At 42.0% G+C, this 21,550-nt stretch overlaps 1 protein-coding gene across 3 annotated transcripts in view; it reads right to left on the reverse strand.

Annotated features, from left to right (window-relative positions):
- Positions 1 to 21,550, reverse strand: part of LOC111583907 (zinc finger protein GLIS1) — a 90,758-nt gene that overhangs the window by 29,892 nt on the left and 39,316 nt on the right. For all 3 annotated transcript variants that reach the window (XM_035958607.2, XM_023293167.3, XM_055017358.1), the window contains 2 exons: positions 20,759 to 20,945; positions 17,933 to 19,484 (listed from right to left, as the gene is read on the reverse strand). In XM_035958607.2, coding sequence (XP_035814500.2) covers positions 17,933 to 19,484; positions 20,759 to 20,945 — 1,739 coding nt within the window. The remainder of the gene's footprint in view (positions 1 to 17,932; positions 19,485 to 20,758; positions 20,946 to 21,550) is intronic.

Here is a 21,550-nt window from a genome sequence, read left to right on the forward strand (position 1 = left end):
ATTTGCCTAATTTAAAGATATGGTTGCAGAGATGAGACATTGTATTTAGAGTTAATAGTTTTGCATTTTTTCATTTCTTGAATTCAGCTCAGTTTCAGTTAATTTCAATTGTGGGTTTGGCTTATAGTTTGGTTTATTGTTCAACATGTTCAGCTTGGTTTAGCTAAGTTTCATGAGATTGTCAATTCATGAAGGGTTTTATAGTAAGTCTGAAGAGAGAGTGATGGCTTTTAATTGTTTTATTTACTTTTTTCTACTGTTCCTTGCAAATCCAGTGTAATCTTATACTCTTAACCACTGATGAAATGTGTTTTTAGGTAAAATGTCCCATTTCCAGATAATCTAAATATACTACAGAGGTCATGTTGTTCTTATTTCCCTGGTTACATTGCAAAGAGTGTCACCTTTAAGTACGACCACACCTTTCAAATTTCAAGGCATAATTGTGCACCTTTGCTTGGATTAAAGAACTGCGTGCTACTTTTATTAACCTCATGCTTTTGTATATTATACCATTTTTCCTATTACCAGAAAATGTTGCTTGTCAAATCAAAAATCTAACCAAACATTTTAATTCCAACTTTCAACAATTGTTTATTAAGCTGGGGTAAGGTGTGATGGTTAATGTGTTCCAATGGGAAATGCAGGAAATGTGCAAAATGACCACGGCTACAATGTCTAATTGTCTCTGTTTGACTACACAGTAATGCAAACTTGTAGTAAGAAAGACTGTAATGAAAGAAAAGGCAAAAATATCAATCTCAACATTACACACAGACACATTCTGTCCTGGGTTCAGCATAACAACCGTGGAAAATCTCTTTAAAAGATCACACAACCCTGAGAAGCGGAAACTTATTATTCTAGACTTATGCCAATCAAATGTTTTGGATGGAAAGGAGGCAGGCAGCGACGGTGGGAAAGTTTAATAAAAATCTCAGCGCTGAGGAACATCCGCACCGCCACAGCCGTCATGACAGACACAGTCCATGCTGACTGCTGAAACATGGCGCCGAGCATTCGGAGTTTGGAAAACAAACACGGCTGTTATTGACGTGCCAAACCTGTGTATTTATGCACAAGGGAATAATCACTCTTTCATTGCTTTCTTTTCTGCAATACAAATTTGAGGCTAAATTATAGTTAGGGGTCCGTGGAGGAAAGCGTGTTAATCGTGTCGAGCGTATTATTACTCGGGGAGCTGGACTTGCAGGGAAACGGCCGGAGGTTTTCCTGCCTGCTGGGAAGCCAAAAGGCGCTGCCACCTCCAGGCATGGAAGCTACCCAGAAAGCCTGCATGAAAAATTTTATGCTTAAAGTAAGATGTTTAAGTGTGGCCAATCTGCTGGTTTAAATGACTGCTTTCAGTGAGTTCAGTGGCTGTCAAGTTCATTTTGTACATTTGGGGTTCTGTTTGAATGAAACGCACTGCTGCTGCTGTTACTGAAGGATGTGAAACAGTGCTCATGTGGGCATATTTTTGGTTACAAAGGAAAGAAAGTGACCCAAGGCAATTGCATATCCCGGGTTATGTGTTTTCATTCCCACTAGACTGACCATTAAAAGCCTCTAAAAATAATATATGCGGCATCATTCATGAGGAAAAATATAAAATGTATAGAAAGCACAGACTTCGGATCATTTTACCTTTGATATGACCTATGAAAACACTTTAGCTGGTGCTAATCACATTAATTGCTTTAAACATGTTTAGTTTTCCTCTCTGAAAACCCATCTCGCTGTAAACCAGCCCCATCGCCACACGAAGCCCTGTTTGACACCATCTCACTCTGGAGTCGGGGGGCTCAGGAGCTCGGTAAACATTGGGGATGACAGCGGGGTCCTGACACGGCTGAAGGGGGCTGAGAGGTGGTTGAAAGGCCGGATGGGCAGCTGATCACAACAGACAGATTATGGGCCCAGCATGCGGACGAGTGGAGGTTACGACACGCCTGAGGCCTTCATGGGAAATGACTCCTGACTGGCAGGGAGAAAAGGCCAAACAGTGTCGAGGCTAAAAGGCTGCAGTGTGCCGCTCGCTGCTCGCATGCGGCGGCTCATTAGCAAACCTGCAGGAGCTGCGGATGACGGGAACAAACCGGCCGTTATGGAGGGGCGCTGGGGGAAATACGGCTGCTGACATGTGCAACAGAAATCTGATTAAAAGCCTTAATGAATGGCAGAAGAAGAAGAAAGCTGCAGAAAGAATCAGAACAACCACAGGGAAAAACTTGGGATCAAAACTGATATAAAGTTTTGAAATAAAAAATGTATTTAACATTACAAAAGTAACTTGGTGCAAAAAAAAAAAAATCAACGTAAAAATGCATCTTAAAAAGTGTATTCCTATTTTAGTGACAGAAGTATTGCACAAATATTGACCAAACTGTCAAAAATTTGTACTGTTTAAGGAGGTTATCCCTCAAATTGTGATTTCATTGGCAACCCAGATTCTTCCTCGCCTGCACCACTGAACACCTACCCAGGAGTTAGCCTGATTTATAAACCCTGTGAGCATTTACAACCCGATCTTCAATCCAAGTCTGGACCATATGCAGCACCTAACGTTTGCTCAAAACCTGCAATGATTGAAGTCTATGGATTAACTTAATATGTGCAATGCAAGAACACCACAAAATACCAAAAGGCTCATTCAACAACATTCAATTTAAAAATTCTCTTCTTGGTTTTTAGATTGAAGCTAAAGCAGCTGGTGTGAAGTGTAGGTTATTGGCAGAGGTTCTCGGTCCTTGCAGCCACCTACAGAAGTCATTTTTTCTCTAAGTTTAAGCTCCAGGATTTTCTCTTCTGCTACAGATGTGAAGGAAGCCTTTGATATCTCCTTCAACCCTAATCTCTCTGGGCCCGAGGCAGTAATTGTAGATCAGGTCTCTGACTAATAGATTATATTCGACTGTTCGCCTGCTAACTAGCATGAAATCCACTATTACTCATGTTCAGGAGGCCCCCCAATAAAAGAAAACCTACAACATCCTTTAAGCCTGACAGACAAGATGAAGGGGCAAAAAAAAAGTTCAGGGTGCAAATGAAAAAAATCAGCCAAATAAAGCATGTTATACAGTGCCAAAGCTCAAAAGCAGGTTGTATAACATTATGAAAAAAATGGGGGGTTTGGAGGGACTGAGTTGGTTTATCACAAGGTGTCTTTCTCTGGCCCTGACCAACGAGGAAAACCACCAACACTTCGGGATCTGTTCGGAGAGGGGCTGAGCAGCAGAGTGGCCCGGCTACGGATGAGAGGAACATGTGCATTTAATCTGCCTGCTTCCAAATGCCCTGTGGCAACCACAGCAAAGAGCAGAAAAACGTAAATGGATGAAATTATATCCATATGATTCAACGAGACAGCTAAGGAGAGGCAGGTTTCTCATGTGCTTCGTCAGGATACGAAATTAAACACAGCTTGGCTAAAACATTTTGCATTACATAGTTTACACATATCATTTCCACTGCGAATCAGGACCCTTTTTTTAGCAGCCAGCCTCATCTGCTGTGAATAGGGCTTTAATTAGAATCAAAGACAGCCATTTTTTTTCTCAACAAGAGAAATTATTTCACTTGCTTTGCATCTTCTTGGAGTATCTTTTCTCTCCCCCTCGTATGGTAATTTTTAGGAAGGTTTGATTTATGAATGGTGAGATATGAGCGAGCGAGCACACACACACACACACACACACACACACACACACACACACACACACACACACACACGCACACACACACACGCATACACACCAAACAACTGGGAGTGTTATCCAGATGCGAATGAACATGAAAACGGAGCAAGAGCTCAGCCGATAAACTGGTGGGAGGAAGTAGTCATGTAAATGACTAAAGAAATTGTACTTAACAGCCATTTTGCACTCATGCCCGAATAGTTTTGGGGCCAGATTAAAAACTATGTGGATGGCACAACAGGAAGCCTTTCCTATGATGACTAAATGGGAGCTGCTCACATAATGAGGCTGCCCAGCCGTTGTGTTCCTCTGGCAGGCTGTTTGCTGAAGACGGAGGAGGAAGTGAAGCAGTGATGGAGGCCTGGCACGGCCCGGCTGCACAACAACACGGTGAGCTTTCATGGAAGCACTTAACCTGCTGTGATTCAGAGGCCTTCTTTCAAATGTCAACCAGCTCTGCAGCCCTGCATCAGATTAGAGAGCTAAGATGTGATTTCCTTTCAAAGCGGGCAGCCTGGGGTTTACTGGTTCACCAGGTTGAGGGGGAAAAGGAAAAAAGGGTCACGTTCTCAAAGAGATGAAGCGGACTGACAGGGAAAAAGACACATATGGTGTGTTATCATGCAGCATTAGCAGGAAACTAAACTTGCTTTAAGAAATATAATGGCTCTTAAATGGTTCTTCAAAGGATCTTGACCAGTGAAAGAACTTCTTCATGGACTTTGTGGTTCTTTAAAGTGCTAAATTTGATTTATTTGGTCAATAAAACGTCAGAGAACCGTGAGAAGTGTCTATCACAGTTTCCCAAATCCCAAGTTGGTGTGTTGTGACATGTTCTGTTTGATCAACAGTCCAGGATCCAAAATATCAAATGTACTATGATAGAAGGCCCAGAAATGCTGCAAAATGTGACATTTTTGCACACTTTGTATATGCAAGTCATTTTGCACGCTGTATTTTTCACTTTATGTATTTTTTACATCTTTGCACACTGCATGTTACCTATATTGTATATTTTGCACATTGCATATTACAAATATTGTCATATGTTTTCTGTGAATAGTTGCTGTGCCAAAAATATTTTATGTTTAGTGATAAATGTGGATTTTTGACTGTGATTGTAGATGGAACAAAGGGATTTACTGCAAAGCATCAATAAAATATCTATCAGTGTGTCTATGAATGGCTCTACCCCTCTAGTTACTTTTTTTTTTTTAGGATTACATACAGTTCAAACTTAAAAGTTTTTTAAATAAATGTGTCTATTGCTGCCAAATGCACTTAGATTTTTAGGTCTATGTTCCTCCTCATAGTGCCTGGGTTTGTTTGGCCAATAAGTCCATTTAACTTACGTATTACTTCTCTCAAGCTGACATTTTTAATACTTCACTTGCATTAATGTAAGGACAATGGAACGTTAATAAATAGCCAACAAATATATCAATGTGCTCATTTTTGAACCGACACATAAAAATTTGATTTAAAACATTCATAGAAGCATTTATTTTGAAAAATTACTTTAGACACATTTAAAAGGTTATTTACGGATCCAGCTGGATCCATAAAGAACTATCTTGACAATAGTTCCTTCCTTTCCACCATTTACTTTGATTAAATGAACCATTTTTTGATGGTTCTTAGAGGCACCGTTGGGAGTTTTCAAAGAATTGTTTTCAAAAATGCTTCTTTTCACAAAGAGCTATCTGGAAAATTGTTCTTTAAAAACTATATGTGCTAAAATTCTTTGAAGCCTCTCATGTTGGGCCTAAAAAAGCATTTCTAAATGCTTCTTTGAGGCATCTTTGGGGCTGAAGAACATTCTGCTGTAAAGTTGTTTGTCAAACCAAAAATGATTCTGCTATGGCACCACTGAAGAATCATTGTTGGTTCCAGTTAGCACTTCTGAGCACAATTCCAGCGAAATTGCGTCGGCATATTTCATTTTCCTTTTGGGCAGAGACTCGGTGTCAAGAAATCATTGTCAGACACTCAGCTGCGTGAACAGGGGCCAGATGTGGAGTTAACTTTGCAACAGATTCTCTTCATGACATCAGATCATGTTTCTGATTTCGTCCATGTCGATGTTGTATGCATCAAAACCAGAACCACAGCAGCAGTTTGCAGGTTCTTAAGGACTTCTTTAGACAGGGACTCTGCCACACTCGTCGCTTCATTTAACTGTTGAAGAAGTGGACTTGTGGCATTCTGACACTGCACAGTAGATATCTGCTTACATGAATGTTCCATAATAGTGCAGTAACTGTTGAACATGAGAATGATTTGGGGTGAGATGTGATCACGTGACCTTTCCTTCAATGAAACGCTCCTGTAGGGATCCATCCCACTTTGTCCCATGACAGCGTGTTTATGCTCGCAGCAATCCCAACCATTTATAACGGCTAATGAGAGTGCAACACAAAGCTTCCAGGGCCGCGGCCATTAGGAACCATCCAGGCATTAATTATAAACCCATTCACGAAATCCGAACCCACCACGAAAAAGACAGACTGGGGGTTACGCAATGAAAATCCTAAACATGATCTGTGCTCCGAGCCGGCGCCTGGACTGATGTTACTGGCAGTCAATACAGGATCCAGTTTGACAGGCCCACGAGCTACAGCGTCCTCTGACACCCGGACTTCAATCTATTCAGCACCTTTCACTCACACCTGCTTCCATTCTCACTCTCGCTTTTTCTCGCCGTCTCTCTTTTACCCCCCTTCTGCCAATAAGCTCCTCTTGCTCTGCAATGGAGTGTTCTGGAGCTCAGTGTGCTCCAGTTTATATTGGCGGTACTGGGAGACGACAGACACCAGTTCACTGTCAGCCAGTAATAATGTTACATTGAACTGATCCGCTTTATCGTCCTTTTATTAGACTATCTGATGAATGCTGTATAATCCACTGTGAAGATTAGCCTCTGCTTTGAAGTCATCTTTTTATTGGCTCATCATTGTTTTTTCCTCCCTCTGTCACTTTTCCATAGAGCCTATCCATTTTTTTTTTTTATTTATTTATGCCTGGCTCTCTCTTTTTGTCTAGCTTTACTTTAACTGTCTTAACTCTAAGGAGTTTCTTGGTGTTTTTTTGCTCCTGTCACATTGTTATTTACTATGGGCTCTTTTTTCACGGCAGTATAAAGTCCTGCACCCAAGTGGAAACAGAAAAGTCATAAACAGAATCTCCAATAAATGGCCATACGCCACAAAAAAAGAAAAACAATTATGTTAAAATTTTATGTTTTTGATCATTTATTTTACAAACAGTTTTAATGAAGCTGGATCAACATGGTGTTATCGATACATGAAAATATGGCAACTCTTTAAATTATAGATATTTTACTGCTTAAAATTTTCATTTCTTTCCATACTTGTCTCTTATCTTCTCTGTATAAACACTGCCTGCAGTTCAGCCAAAAATGTCCTAACTTGTTCTCATGTCACTGTTGGTCAGGCATGAGTCATTAATGGCTTCCCCCTTGTGCCAAGGAATGCAGATTTTTGATTTTTTTTTTTTACAGAATTTGATTAAAGCAAATGGTCCTTTTCTGCCATTAAAAAAGACACATGTAGAATAAAGTGATTTTGAAACTTCTTTATCTCCCAGAGTGTAACTTGTGCTACACTACTTGCGCGGAACAACATGTGCTGTGATTTCATTTCGTCGTAGACTATTAAGGCTGTTGGTAATGGAGAAATTGGCATCTTTGGGTAGACTTCATTGTGCTCCATGTCTCCAGTTTATATTGGTGGTACTGGGAGATGACAGACACCAGTTCACTGTCAGACAGTGAACGCTACACTGAACTGATCCGCTTTATCGCCCTTTTATTACACTATCTGACGAACGCTGTATGATCCACTGTGATGATTAGCCTCTGCTTTGAAATCATCTTTTTATTGGATCATCACCATTTTTTCCTCCCTAATTTTTTTGGAGTCTAGCTCTCTCTTTTTATCTATTTTTACTTTAACCTTCTAAACTCAAAGCAGTTTCTGGGGATATTTTTTGCTCTTGTCACATTTTTATTCACATTTTTACTGCAATTTAAAGTCCTGCACCTCAATGGAAATGGAAAAGCCACGTCCAGAAGTAAACAAAGCTAAAAATGGCAACAAGTCATAAAAAAAGAACAAAAAACAGATTGAAATTTATTTTTTTAAATTTTTTGCTTTTTTTGTTTTTTTAATACAAGGAATTAACCTGTACAATGATATTTGTGCCAACAGGTGTTACCAATACTTGAAAACAATCATTAAAGCTACATACTACAGATATTTGACTACTTACATTTTTAATTTCTTTCCCTACTTGTCTCCTATGTGCTCTGCATAAACACTGCCTGCAGTTCAGCTGAAAATTCCCTAAATCTTTGTCATATCACTGTTAGTCACAGCGGAGTCATTAGTGTCTTCACCCTTGTGCCAAGGAATGCAGATTTTTTTGCTTTTTTTAAAAACAGAATCTGGTTAGAGCAAAACATCTATTTTTGGCAATTACTTAGAAGAGACATTTAGAATAAAGTGTTTTTGATTTTAAAGCTTAGATTTGATTGATTTTCCCGACAGAACAACACGTCACACATAATTAGTTTAGGGATCACTGGAAAGCTTAAAATCCCATAATTCTTTCTGATTTGACAGTTTCTGGCAGATTTTTAAAGACAACATGCCTTTCAAACCTCATCTACATCTGCTTATTTCTTACTTCTTCATCTCCCAGAGTGAAAATTGCCCAAAAAGTTGTGCCACACTGCTTGCTCAAAACGCAACATGTGTTGGGATTTTTTTAGCCTATTAAGGTTGCTGGTAATGGAGAACTTGGCATCTTTAGATATTGCCACAGGTCTGGAAAGAAACCAACTCGTGACATTAACCGTTCATGGTCAAAAACAGAAAATACATCCACCACTAAACCGCTGCAATCACTGCCCATAGCTGTTTTCGAGGTTATTGTTTTAAAATATGGATTCTTGCTGCGGTCTGATTATATTTTTATTTTCATTTCTATGCAAACAGGGTCACTCTTGACTGTTGCGTTATTTCAGCTGATAAACTGACCTCAGCTAATTTAAATTTTGTTGTGTGACACCCTGACAGAATGAATACCAGGGTTAAAGTGCTGCTGCATCATACACACTTGTTAGGTAAAGAAATAAAAGCCCTTCTCCCTTTTGCTGCCAGACTATTCATTGTCCACGCAATGCAAGAGTTGACACAGCTGTCTAAAGGCTGCAGCAGCACACTGGCGACTTTATAACTCTGATGTGACAACAAATAAACATTGCAGAAGCCCTGCGAACTGCCAAGCCAAATACCTCGATGCCAGAAGTACTATAGCATTCAGACAGAAAACATGCCAGCAAAATTAAACTATAGGTCAACATGGCATCGTGATCAACGCCAGCCTCAAGGACTCGTTGGAGCAGGGCGAAGGGGAAGAGAGTGCATTTATGCAACCCTCTGGAGGGAGACCAGACCACAAAGCCTTCTGGGTAAAGAAGAAGAAAAAAAAAGCTGCTGCCAAAGAAATGTGGTGCAACTGCGATGCCATGGTGCCCCTAGATTTGTTCACTCCTCGGCGTGCCAAGGTTGTGTTCTTTTCTGCTCTCTGTGGGTTTCGGGGTCCAGTTTCCAGTTATGTGGATATGGCTGGTTGCAATATATCAGACATTCAATGTGTCGAGTCCAATCACGGCTCAAGCGTTCTCAGCGAGCACATCAGCATCCATTCACATTTCAATAAATCATCCGACCACATTTTCAGTGTACGGCTCTCTATTCAATAATTTGCTTGCATTTCTGCGTCTGCCATCCTTATAGGAAAACACATTTATTCTGGCGTGAAACCACTCCCCATTCCTGCGCAATTACGACGCGCTCGAGTGAGCCGCCGACGGGCAAAAAAAATCCTCAGGTTCTACTCCTCGCTGGCATTCTTCGGAAAATGTTTTCATATTTATAGAATATTTCCTTCAAATTTCTCATCAGATGTGTGTTTATGTTAGCAGTAATACGAGTCCAAAGCCTGGTACTCACATAATTTGCCAGTTAGAGAACGGGCGCATTACAACATTTTTCTCCATATAGAATATTTATTTCCTTGCTGTACTGTAAATCATGCATGACCTAATCTAAATTCCTTCTCTCTTAGAAAAAGCTGGTGATACTGATGTTCTGTTTGCTTTGCCTCAATGACAGCTGCTACGTGACACAGTATGAAAGAAGCTGGTAGAACACACGACAAACAACTTCAAGACTTCTACTGTGATTCTGCCTGAGTAACTGAACCAAGCTGCTTCTAAAACCTTTTTCACATTGATGTTGAACTAATTTTGCCAAAGCTGAACAGATTGAACTTGAAACAGATGCTTTGAGAGAAAGAGAGAAAAAGGGGGTGCTTTGTGGAGATCATTGGTACGTAAAACTCCATGGGGGGGAGGTAAATCCCAGCTTAAATATCAGAGTCACTAATGCCAGTTCTGCTGGGTCACATAATCATAAAATAGGGCAATAAGAGAGTGGATCATTATGCGTGTCGTGTCCTTATATGTCCCACTGAGCAGACTTCTGGTCCTAACTCTCTCAAATGTGCCTCTTATTATCAATCACTGCAGTAGATGTGCAGTTTAGCAGCAGAAAATGCTTCGGCATTCTACCTTGAGTTTCCATTTGGCTCTCTGAGGGGTTTGACTGCATAAACACACCCAAACTCTCACCTTGGAATGCTGAAGTCGACCTGTATCAAACGCTCGTGCTAATGCTTCAAAAATGCTCGCAAGTCCACATTCAGCGCATACCGGCATCACCTGTCGTGCATAATGTCTTGTGTTGAAATCTGGGCTTAAGAAAAACTTCTAAAAAACGCTGGTTTTCGGGATGACATCAGTGGAGCTGGACTGCCTGTCTGGCTCCGTTTCTTTCAGCCGTCACTTCTACTCTCAAACATTCAAATTAAAGCCGGCACACTAACCGCAGAACGCCGCGGTGCATAATTTAAACTTGACACCCTAAACGTAAACATGTCTTTCGCTACATAATTTAGCTGTGCTTCTCTCTGTGTTTATTTTGTACGGTAGCAACTCAGTTTCTCATATAGAAGTTTCAGGTCCGGGCTGCTCTCTGCTGGTGTGGGTGAAAGGATACCATCATCCTGAGGGCTGTCCTACGGCCCTGAGGTTAAGTAGTCCCGGTGTGCATAAATATCCTTCTTATTTGGTTGGAGATGATGTGAAGGCGGTTGGGGCTGGACTTGGTCCTCTGCACTGACCTCTGCAATACTAAGAAGTCAGCGAAAAATGAGAAAACAAACATCTGAGATTTAGTTTGCGCACATATGACCGGCCGACTGACCGACCGGTTTGGTGGGTTTGTTTGCAGAGCTGTGGCACAAAATGCGTCTGGCACAAAACAAGGACAGTGTGTGAATACGAGGATCAGACGAGAAAGATGCTGTTATGTCTCGGCCTTTTAAAACGCCACAAACTGCGGCTATAATTATCTGTTTGACTGTCGCAGAGAAATGGTTACGCACACAGAATGTACATGATCCATGACGGTACACAACCAGAGAGGACAACCATTAAGCAAAAGTCTGGAGGGGAGTCTAAAAACACCCGTAAAAGACATCCCACAGCTCTTTACTGTCCTCTTTCTGCTCCACAATCGGTGTTTGAGACCCCAGACTCTCACCCCAGCTCCATATCTCTCATGTATTAGTAAACTGATCCGGCTCAGTAGAGACGTTAAACTGATTAAGGTTTTTTTTTTTTTTGGATGGGACACAATTATGACACAACCTCTGTGCAATGTATGACCAGCCGCAGCCCCTCAGTCTTCAGGTTTCTGATACCAGAGTGTGATTAAATGTTGAGGAAATGGGGAAACTCAAAATACTGCATTCCAGACAAATGCAATTAAAGTGTATCACATGCAGCAAATCCTGCATGCTTTGATACCTGGTTAGGAGGTTGGAAGGAAGGTAGCTGGAGCTGCAGAAAATGTAAAGAACTGCTCCACTCTTTCTTTAGTGCATGTTCTACCAACTGTGATTGTTGGATGTGCTTCTTAAAGCAACGATTTCAGTTGTTCAATTTCACAATTTCTCCTGCTTTATCACACGGGTGCCCAAAATACACGGGTAAAAAAAAAAAAAAACAAACAACAAATCTACAGTTAACATGCTGACATTTTTCTGGTTGCAAATTATGATTTATGACAATAAGCCAGTTGCAGATCCAACACGCTAAAAGATCCTGATTGGCAGTTCTAAGACATGCCAACTTGTGATACTTGTTGGCTGAACAATAAGTTATTACACATGAAAAAACACACTTTTGTACCAATACTAACTGATATAAATCGCTAGAGGTCAACCAGAGGGTGCATTTGGACTGTTATTGGAAATTTCTAAATTGGAAACTTGGCGAAGTGAAAGTATAATTTTCTTCCAAACCTGAAATAAATAACCAGGCTGTGAGAAGTTGAACCATTTCTGCTTTGGAGCAACATCTCTGCAACACACTGATTCCAGTTTAACATGCAACTATGCATCATATAGACTGAGAAGGAGAAAGCAACAAAAATATTTGCATAGTTAAAAATGGAAGATCTTTAAGGTTTCAGATGTTAAAATGAAGTTAATAATTTACATTTTGTACTACACTATAATTTATTAACATTTTCTTGTCATAATTTATGAATTACACCCAATTTTACTGCACTGATACATTGTCTATTTGTTAACTTTTCAATACTTTTATTGAAATATTCACTTGTTCATGCCATCAACAGACATATGAATAAGTTTAACAGAATGAATTTAAAGTCATCTATCTAGATATCTTTAAAGTTAAAATTTATTCAAAACATATAGCCTTTTTGACGTCTGCTTCTTACCTCTGTATTGCACCCAACAACCTTTTTAAAAAATATTTTTCACAGAAAGAGTATTTAAAGCTTGTCAAAAAAAATTGATATATATTAGTTTGATTACATTTCAGTTCACTACAATCACATTTTAAAAGAATTGTGCAAGGATAAATCCTATTTTAAAGTATGTTTTAGCTTATTTTAACTACTGAATTGGATTAAAAAAACTGTGTAAAATTTAAAATAGATTGTTTACATACATTTTAGCAGTACTATCCAGCAAAATGCAACAACAGCATAAAGCAAAAGTTTGATTTTTATGTCAAAAGCAGACCTAACAGTCATCAAATGAGGATTATATTTTAAATCAGTTCTACAAACACCATGGAATAGCTTCATTAAACGTCTGTAAGACCGAAGAAAACAAGTAACCCGTTTCAAGAGTTTCAGTATCTACTTAAACAAAAAAGATCAGGAGGTTATGTGGAGTTATACGTTGTGGTTGTGCAGATTCAGTAAGTGTTAAGTGTATCAAAGCAGCCCTAAATTCACCTCTAAATAATAGATAATGGGAGAGACTGAGAGAGGGAGGTGACAGTGAGTACTGGATTACATTACTGCAAAAAGATTGACTGGAAAACTTTTTCGACCTGACAAGAAGTTGGCTCGGTTCGCTCAACACGGAAAACAAGCAACATTCGTCCATCCAGGCCTTTCATTCGTTCGCCAAAACATCAGTTTCAGAACTGCTCCACCAGCAGTTTCATCATACCAACATCACATATGGACAGTGTTGTGTTACGAAACAGCGTGACGGCCGGAGTGCAGATCTGACGGGAGCACAGAGGATATCTGCAGGATGAGGGGATTATTGTGGGGTTTGAAGAAAGAAATTAGACTAAGTAGCTGCCTAATGAACTCATTTGCCTCTGGAATGACTGACAGAGCTAATGCTGTGAATGATCTAACGAGCAGCAGAGGACCCTCAGACAAAAGTGCAAAAAGTTCAACTCTGCCAAGCGCTTATTTGGTTCTGATTAGGTTGTTGCATTTGTGCCAACTTAACAGACTTTAGCAGCTCTGTTTGCTAAGAATGGAGCTACTCCTGACACAATGAATCGATGCCTCTTCTAGCCGACTGACACCCATTACTTTAAATGAGCCGTATACACACCTTTTCTTCTACTTTTATGCTGGATTGAACAGGGTCGTGTGCAGCCTGAGGAAGTAATTGGCCTTCTTGGATGAGTTTGAGTGGCTGCACGTTGTTCTGTAGAGCTTTTAATCACTGACAAGTGACATGCTAATGCAAAAATGGTGAAAAAATTTCCTGAAAAGTCAGTATTTTTGCAGAAATTACGCTCATGTGCCTGTGTCCTCTCCTTAGTTCGGTTTATAGGATCATGTGGTTGACCTCCATGCATGTCTACTGCAGGTTTCTGAGGCTCTACTCAGATTGTGGCCAGACAGAAAGAACAGAGGCTCATATGGGCACAAACACATTAATATCAGCGTCACTCGCCACCGGCACCCAGAGCCCAGACAGCTCCAGTTTCAGGCAGCATTCAGAGGAAAAGTCGGGTCATGTGCAGAACCTCAGTTTTAATTAGCTAATGGTGCTCTCTGTTTTATCTCCTGCACCTGAGCTGATTGCTCACAAAAGACTCCATTTACCCCCGAAAACACACGACATGTTGGCAGCGACCAACTCGGTGTCTCAGTGCCGAGGGAGTTCGCCGCTCTCTTCCAAAAATCAGTCTAGTAAATCTAAATATATACGTTAGCTGGTTTCACACTGTGAAAAAAGAGGAAATTCCATGATCTACGCCTTTTTTTCCAGTAGGCGTCAACATCCAAGTTTCCTTCAACAAGTGATTGGACTCTGTGTGTGTGTGTGTTTTGGTGTTTGTGTGCATGTGCATTGGACAGAGCTCCATTAAGCAGCTAATGCTGGCTGGGTTTTGTCACTGTGAAATAAAGGGGTGGCTCACTGTCATGCTTTTGGCTCAAATGCATGAGTAACACAAAAATATGTGAATCTAGCCTTTAAAAGAGGACTGTTTAAATTGTTAAAGCGTCTCTTTACTCCATGAGATATTACTTAATAACCACCTTACATCATATATACTGAAAAAATGTAATTCTAAGCAACGCCTTAATATCACATCCATGCCAAAACCGTCATAATAAAACAATATTACACTCACCATGTGCAGCACATAATTCAGCATGTGCAAACTGGGCTTTTCCTCAAACTCCTAAAAATTAATAAATCTTCCCAAAATATGATTTCTTTTTAAACATTTTTTTGCATATAAACACACTGGCATGAGCAAAAACTCGATTCATGCCTTCAGCAACAGATTTAATCATTCATCGCTCAACAGGATCTTCTAATATTCAGAGCCAGCTGGGGGTTTTTTTCGGTACATTTCTCTCCAACATCTGACCTCACCCGCTCTGCCAAACAAACCAAATAAAAGTGCACAATGCTGCACTCTTGCCTGAAGTCACTCTGCCATGTAAACACTGTGTCGAGCCTCAGCGCTTCGGGAAGATGTTTTCTTGAAATTTCATAGCTCGCAGTACAAGAACTTCAGACGCTTGAAATCCACCAGGCAAAAGCAGAACAATATCGAAGTCTAGGACCATGACAGGGGCTGCTCTTGCTGGATATATTTTTAATATTTATGCAGACGCAGAGAAAAAAATGTAATAAACTAAAACAACAAGTGAATTAGGCATGAAACACAACAGGATATTGCATAGAGATTATGTTGTTCCCCTTTTGCCCGTGTGTCCCTCAGCGCTTGCCTGAACTACACAACAATCCAGAACCGGCTTTAATTGGGAGGCAAGTGGGAACCGAACATGCTTTGTAAAAAGATAGCAGGACTCTACATGTGGCTGATTTATTTGTTAAACTTTCTGAAAAATATTAGTCAGGTACAGGCTGCGACAGGCCCACGCAGGGGTCGAGGTACAACTTTGTGTGTTGTGATAATGACTTTTTGCTGCCAAGAAGCAGCGTGAAGCAAACGCTGTGCAGCTGTGTGGAGAACAGAGATGGCAGAGGAGCGAGATGTGTTATGTTTGGATGTCAGGCGAGCCCCGCTTCATGAACGCCTGCTGGAATCTGCCGCTGGAAAGATAATAAAAAGATTAGCCCCGTTTTTTGTTGAGCATTTGCTCCCTGAAACTGAATGTCTCATCTGTTTCCTCTGCAAGAATTGCTCGGATGCTTGAATGCCTTTGTCTATTGCAGCAAAACACAACAGGGCTGCAGCGCTGGTGGCAAAAAGAGCTCAGACAAAAATACAAGGGACAGACATAAGTTAAACACAGCCTTGCAGATGCACACTAGGTTTCCTATGACCACTTATTCAAATCCGTATAGACTCCAAACACAAACAGGGTTACAAATACACACAGAGAGGGTGTTTATTTTCTCAGGGCCTCCAGGTTTATCTGCCAAAGTCCCACATCAACATACATCGAATCCCTGCTGATTACATGTGTTGATTCAAGCTTGACAACATTTCACATTCATGTTTAGGTTCTGTCGGAGAAACCAGCCCGACATACTGTACGCCGAATCAATACTTCCTATTGTGAGAGTCGACGGACACAATGTGCCCATTTTTGCATTGCTGTGAATGTGTGTGTGTGTGTGTGTGTGTGTGTGTGTGTGTGTGTGCTGGAAATAAGGGTGATCAGGAGGTTAGGGTGTGTTGCACAGTTTCACAGAGCCTCAGACAGAGTCCAGCGGCTCGTCCACACTGAGCCAAATTGTTCTTGTGCTCACATATGGCAAACATCTCCAAGAAAACACACATTTCTGTATACACCTATCTGGTATAAACATTCACACGGTGTCTGTTTGCTGCACCCAAACTTCAATCCACGCTGCTGCAGAGACACAACAGCCACTCCAAAGTGCAACAATGACGACAAATAAACGAGACAAATGACAGCCTGTAATACAACACACTCCTGCAGCTGAATTAACAGTTTGGGCACGTACAGCACGAATAATTACTTCCAAATTTCGAAGTTCATACCGAGCCAAGGTAGCAGAAACACTAATACTCCAGAGTGACGCAAAGCAGGCAGAGCGGCGGCGTTATTTGAGTTTGTGCCGTTTTGGCTGCAAGCAGAGCTCAGCTCAGATGTGCATTTGCATGTATCAGTCAGAATTAAAACGAAGCTCTTACTCAACCTTCTTCAGAAAATCAGCCACGAATGAGAAAAGACTCTCACCTCAGCTAATTTCAAAAGTCAGTGTTATTCGGAAAAACAAACAAGACCTGGGTTTTGAGAAAAAACAGGTGCTGCAGCGATAGTACAGGCTCAGATTTTCAATTAGAATTAGGGATTTGGACGGATTCCCTGAACCTGAAGAGGACCACTTCTGACGGGGGCTTTGGGTGAAACTGTGAATTGAGCAAGACGAGCGAATGTTACCGACTATCCCTCTGTGGCTCCCTTCTCCAGACTACTACATTTCTCATCATGTTTGGCTTGGACATGAGGCCAATTCACTTAATACTTGTGGGACAGTTAAACATTTAAAGCTCCCATTTAAAAGGATCAAGTGTAGGCATTGTTTGGTTATGTTAACCATATGTGTTGGCTTTGCATGATCTGAATCCTTGCTCAAAAAAAAAAAAAAGACGGGAGTGCTTGTGAAAATAAACATGGCTTCGCCCTACACAAATTGTGGACTAATTGTGTATTTGGACTAAATCACTCTTAAGGTTGGAGGGCTTTTTCCATTTGTGAAGGGACGTGGGGGGAATGACAGCTTGACACTGATTAGTGTTCACTTGTGGAATTGGAGCCTCACCTGTAAAGAAATACAACTGCAAGTCTATTTATACTAACGAGGTAGCGCTACTCTTACAGCAAGCAGCTCACATCTTCAGTGGAAAACAAAAAAACTGTCTCTGTTTTATTTTTTTACATGTTCCACTAAAAATACAGGCATTACAATCATAACTGTTTCTCAACCAAAACAAAATAAAAGTTCTGTTGAAACGTAATCAGCAGTCAAGCAAGTCCAGTCTTGTCTTTGGACACGATCGATGTGTATCTTGCTGAGGAAAAAATCATCTCAAAGGTCTGTATTACCTTGTGAAATGTGCTTATGTTTAATTCAAACCAAAAAACTAACAGGTGGTTGCAATTATGAGATAAATTAGACTCACATTAAAGCAATAAATACAACCTAATACCTTCAAATAGGAGTAAAATTAGTCAAAATCCTGACTGTGAGGGGATTTTTTAACAGCATTTGATGCGTGTGTTGTGAGTCTGACCAGTGGTTTTTGAGTTGGGATAATTTATTGGTTTATGGAGACTCACCATGCACTTGTTGGGTTTCTCTCCAGAGTGGACCCTCATGTGAATGAGCAGCTTGTAGCGGGCGTTGAAGGGCTTGTAGCGGCGAATGCAACCGGCCCAGAAACAGGTGAAGTCCTCACCTTTCCGCTGGTCGATGTGGACCTTCTCGATATGTCTCACAAGCTCCTCCTGCTGCTCGTACGCAGCACTGCAGTCAATCCAGCGACACACCTGCTTATCCGCCACCGCTCCTCCTCCGACTTCTTCCCTCTCCGGGGCCGTGTGGGGCTCAGAAGGACCTCCAGAGATTGATTTGAGTCCCAGGGAAGAGGCTGTTGCCGTTTGCTGGCTCTGGTGGTGCAGCGGGCCCCCGGGACTGGGTCCCACGTACTGGTGCAAGTGGTAAGGCGGAGGCATGGCAGGTCGTGGTGGGTGGTGGCGAAGGTGCCCGTTGCGGCCACTCAAGTGATGGTGGTGGTGATAGTGGTGCTGAAAGAGTTCGTCCTCACTGGGGGAGAAGTCATCGAGGGGTTCCTGCTTGAGGGCAGCTCCAGATCTTTGGACCCCGTCTAGGAAACCCCCGGTTTCAGGCCCCGAATGCAGCGTCCCAGACATCAGGGCCCCACTCATCAACAGCCCCAAGCCTCCTTCCACTCCTCCCTCGGCTGATCCTCCAGCCCCACGCCCCGGCAGCATGGAGCCCGGCTCCTCACACCGCCCCAGGCTCTGGCCCTGGCCCTGGCCCTGGCCCTGCTCCGGCTCCACTAGTGACGCTGAAGAGGAGGACGAGGAGGAGGAGCAGGAGGAAGAGAGGGACAGCAGGCAGGTAGCAGGTGAGGACAGCTGACAGCTCTCCTGTAGCGAGGCCTGCTGGGGGCTGCCGTGAGGCGGGGGCCTTTGAGGGACTTTCCGAGGGCAGGAGTTAGAGGGTGGAGACGTAGAAGAGGAGGAGGAAGAGGAGGAGAAGCCGGCGCTGCTGGTGTGGCTGGGCGAGAGGTTAGCACGGAACCCGTTGACGCAGGCAACCATTGACATCTGGGAGGAGGAGCAGATGATGGCGGTGATATTGATCTCCTCAGTAGCAGCGCCAGGAGCTAATGGGGAACCAGTGGCAGCGACGCCGTTGGTGCCAGCAGCGGCGGCGGACGACTGTGAGGCCAGGGACAGGCAGCGTCTCTTCAGACTGCTAGCACTGAGCAGCCGCGCTGAATGACGGGAGCCAGTTGGGGACAAAGCCAGCGGGGAGGAGCCATCTTCATTATTAAACGGCTGCACGGCGTCCCCTGACACTGCACTGTCCACGCCGTTCACTGAGCAGACGCCATTAACGTTGTTGCTAACATGCAGAGCTCCGACTATCTCGTCCCGTGACACCTCTAAAACTTGACGTCCCCTACAGGCCTGAAACCCGCCCTGATGTGCGCTACGGACCCCTGACCCCGTGCTGGAAACCTTGTAGCCCATTGAGTTCTCCTGTTTGATTGGGTAGGGGACGGAGGAGCAAGTCCCGTTGGCACCACAGCCCAGGCTGGGCGAGGCCCCCGGCAGGGTCCTCTGGAAGGCAGGAGAGGATCTGGAAGGAGCAAAACACAAAGAGAATATGAGCTATTAGCTCAGCGCCTGTTGACAGACACCAACTGGTTCATCCTTTCCACCAGCAGCACTGTGAGCATTTTGTCTCCCACTGCCCCTCCTCTTTAAAATCTTTTTCTCAGTTTACATAAAAATCACGTCATCCTCAATGAGTCCCACTGACCTAAAATATTTCAACTAAGACAATCAATCAGTGATCAGCGAACACTGTGAGTCATGTTACTTCTGCTACGTGACGTTGCACAACACATAGCATAAACTGCTGATGATCCAAAGTGTTTTTATGAATAAATGAAACAGGATCTTCTTGTAGTGAGAGGATATGAATGGGCATTTAAGAATAGAGAGATGGGGGAGGGCTGGATGGCGACTGAGAGGCCACTGGCTAGTGTGTCCATCTGGCAGGCTTTGATGACACAAAGGGGTTAAACCCAACCCAACATTGGGGATAAATAGGGAGTCACCTGTTTTTGGTGGCAATAATTGCAGCCTATGAAGGGTCACCGTTTACAATACTGTGTATTATGGTGGGAATCTTTGCCCTGCTGAATGGGGCACCCAGGTCAGATTTCTCCATGTGTTGCTGTGATCTCCTACATAATCATTCCTGTCAGTTGGCTCATTATGGATTTTGTCCAAAGCCCCTGAGTGATGTGACAAGATCTCTCTTTTTTCTCATGAAGGTACCGTCTTTGTCCCTTTCCCCTGAGTGTACCAGCGGGAAAAAACAGAGCTAACGCCAGCTAGGCCTGCAGAAAGCCACTGGGCAGACTTTGTCATCGTTGTTGTTAATAAAGACGTGACCCCCCTCCCTCCCCTCCCATCTCTTTCTATTCATGAGCGCCATTTCCTGTTTGGCTGTAGTGAAAATATTGGGAGACAACATGAGAGAAATGAATGTCTGTCCAGAAGCATCGAGGATAGACAGAAAGAAAGACAGGGGGAGGAGGAGAAACAAACTGAGAAATTCTCTGGAAATTCCTTCTGACTTGACCAACAGTAGTCGCAGGTTGCTCAACAGAAGAGTCGCATTAGTGCAACATAAATGTTGTACCTCGGCCCCCTTTAGCGTGTTTTTATGAGACTGAGCAAAGTTTTCCAACAACATATGTGTGCATCTGATCCACAATAGCAAAGGTAATGAGAACCACATTGTACCTGCATGTTGTTAGTAATACTATACCAAACAGGAAACAGTCAAAACTGGAACTGGGAAAAGAATCTTATGAAACAGGAGTAACGGTGACACTGTACCTGGTGTCTTGGTGAGGGCCGTCCTGCAGGAGGAGGTCAGGTGTAGGTCTGCTGCACTGGATGCTCTGGGGGTAAATCCCCTCTGAATGACCCCCAGCTGGCAGCGCTAAGCTCTGCCCACATCGCATCAGGCTGCCCTCAGCATCGCCCAGCTCAGCATCCTTCTCTGAGCAGTAGGCACCGTTCACTGGAAAAGAAACAGGGACAATATTAGTATATTAGTCACTTTACAAACAATGTACACTGTAAAAATATTGAAAATCTGGTAGCAAAATCTGTGCATTAAAAATAGGTGGCATACTGTAATGTTAAAAACGGTGAAAAGAAAAGCAAATATTTACAACATAAAAACATCTTTAACTGATTTAAATACATTAAAACAGGGACATTTTATGGGTCCCACACTGTAAAAGAATGAATAATTATTAACAAAAACACAGGTTTTTAATGTGGATTTGTTTCACAGCTTATTTGTAAATTAATGCTACTAAAAACTCGCTATAGTATTAAAAAAATTAGTAAAATAACTGCTAAAAAATTTGCTACCATTTTTCAATCCTTAAAAAAACAAATTTTCTATCTGTAAAATATAGAATTTTTTGCAGATTTTAAACAGCTAAAACAATGTCATTTTATAGTAAAATTATTATCTGTAAAAAATAATGTAGACATTATTTAGAGTTTTGACCAGTTTTGATTTGTTATCTTTTTTCAAGGTTTGTGTGTAATTCAGTTCCTCAGTTTAAATCATTTTTATATCTGTAATATATTGATAGATTTTATTATTATTTA

The sequence above is a fragment of the Amphiprion ocellaris genome, chromosome 2 (genome assembly GCF_022539595.1).
Source record: "Amphiprion ocellaris isolate individual 3 ecotype Okinawa chromosome 2, ASM2253959v1, whole genome shotgun sequence".
NCBI classification, from domain to species: domain Eukaryota; kingdom Metazoa; phylum Chordata; class Actinopteri; family Pomacentridae; genus Amphiprion; species Amphiprion ocellaris.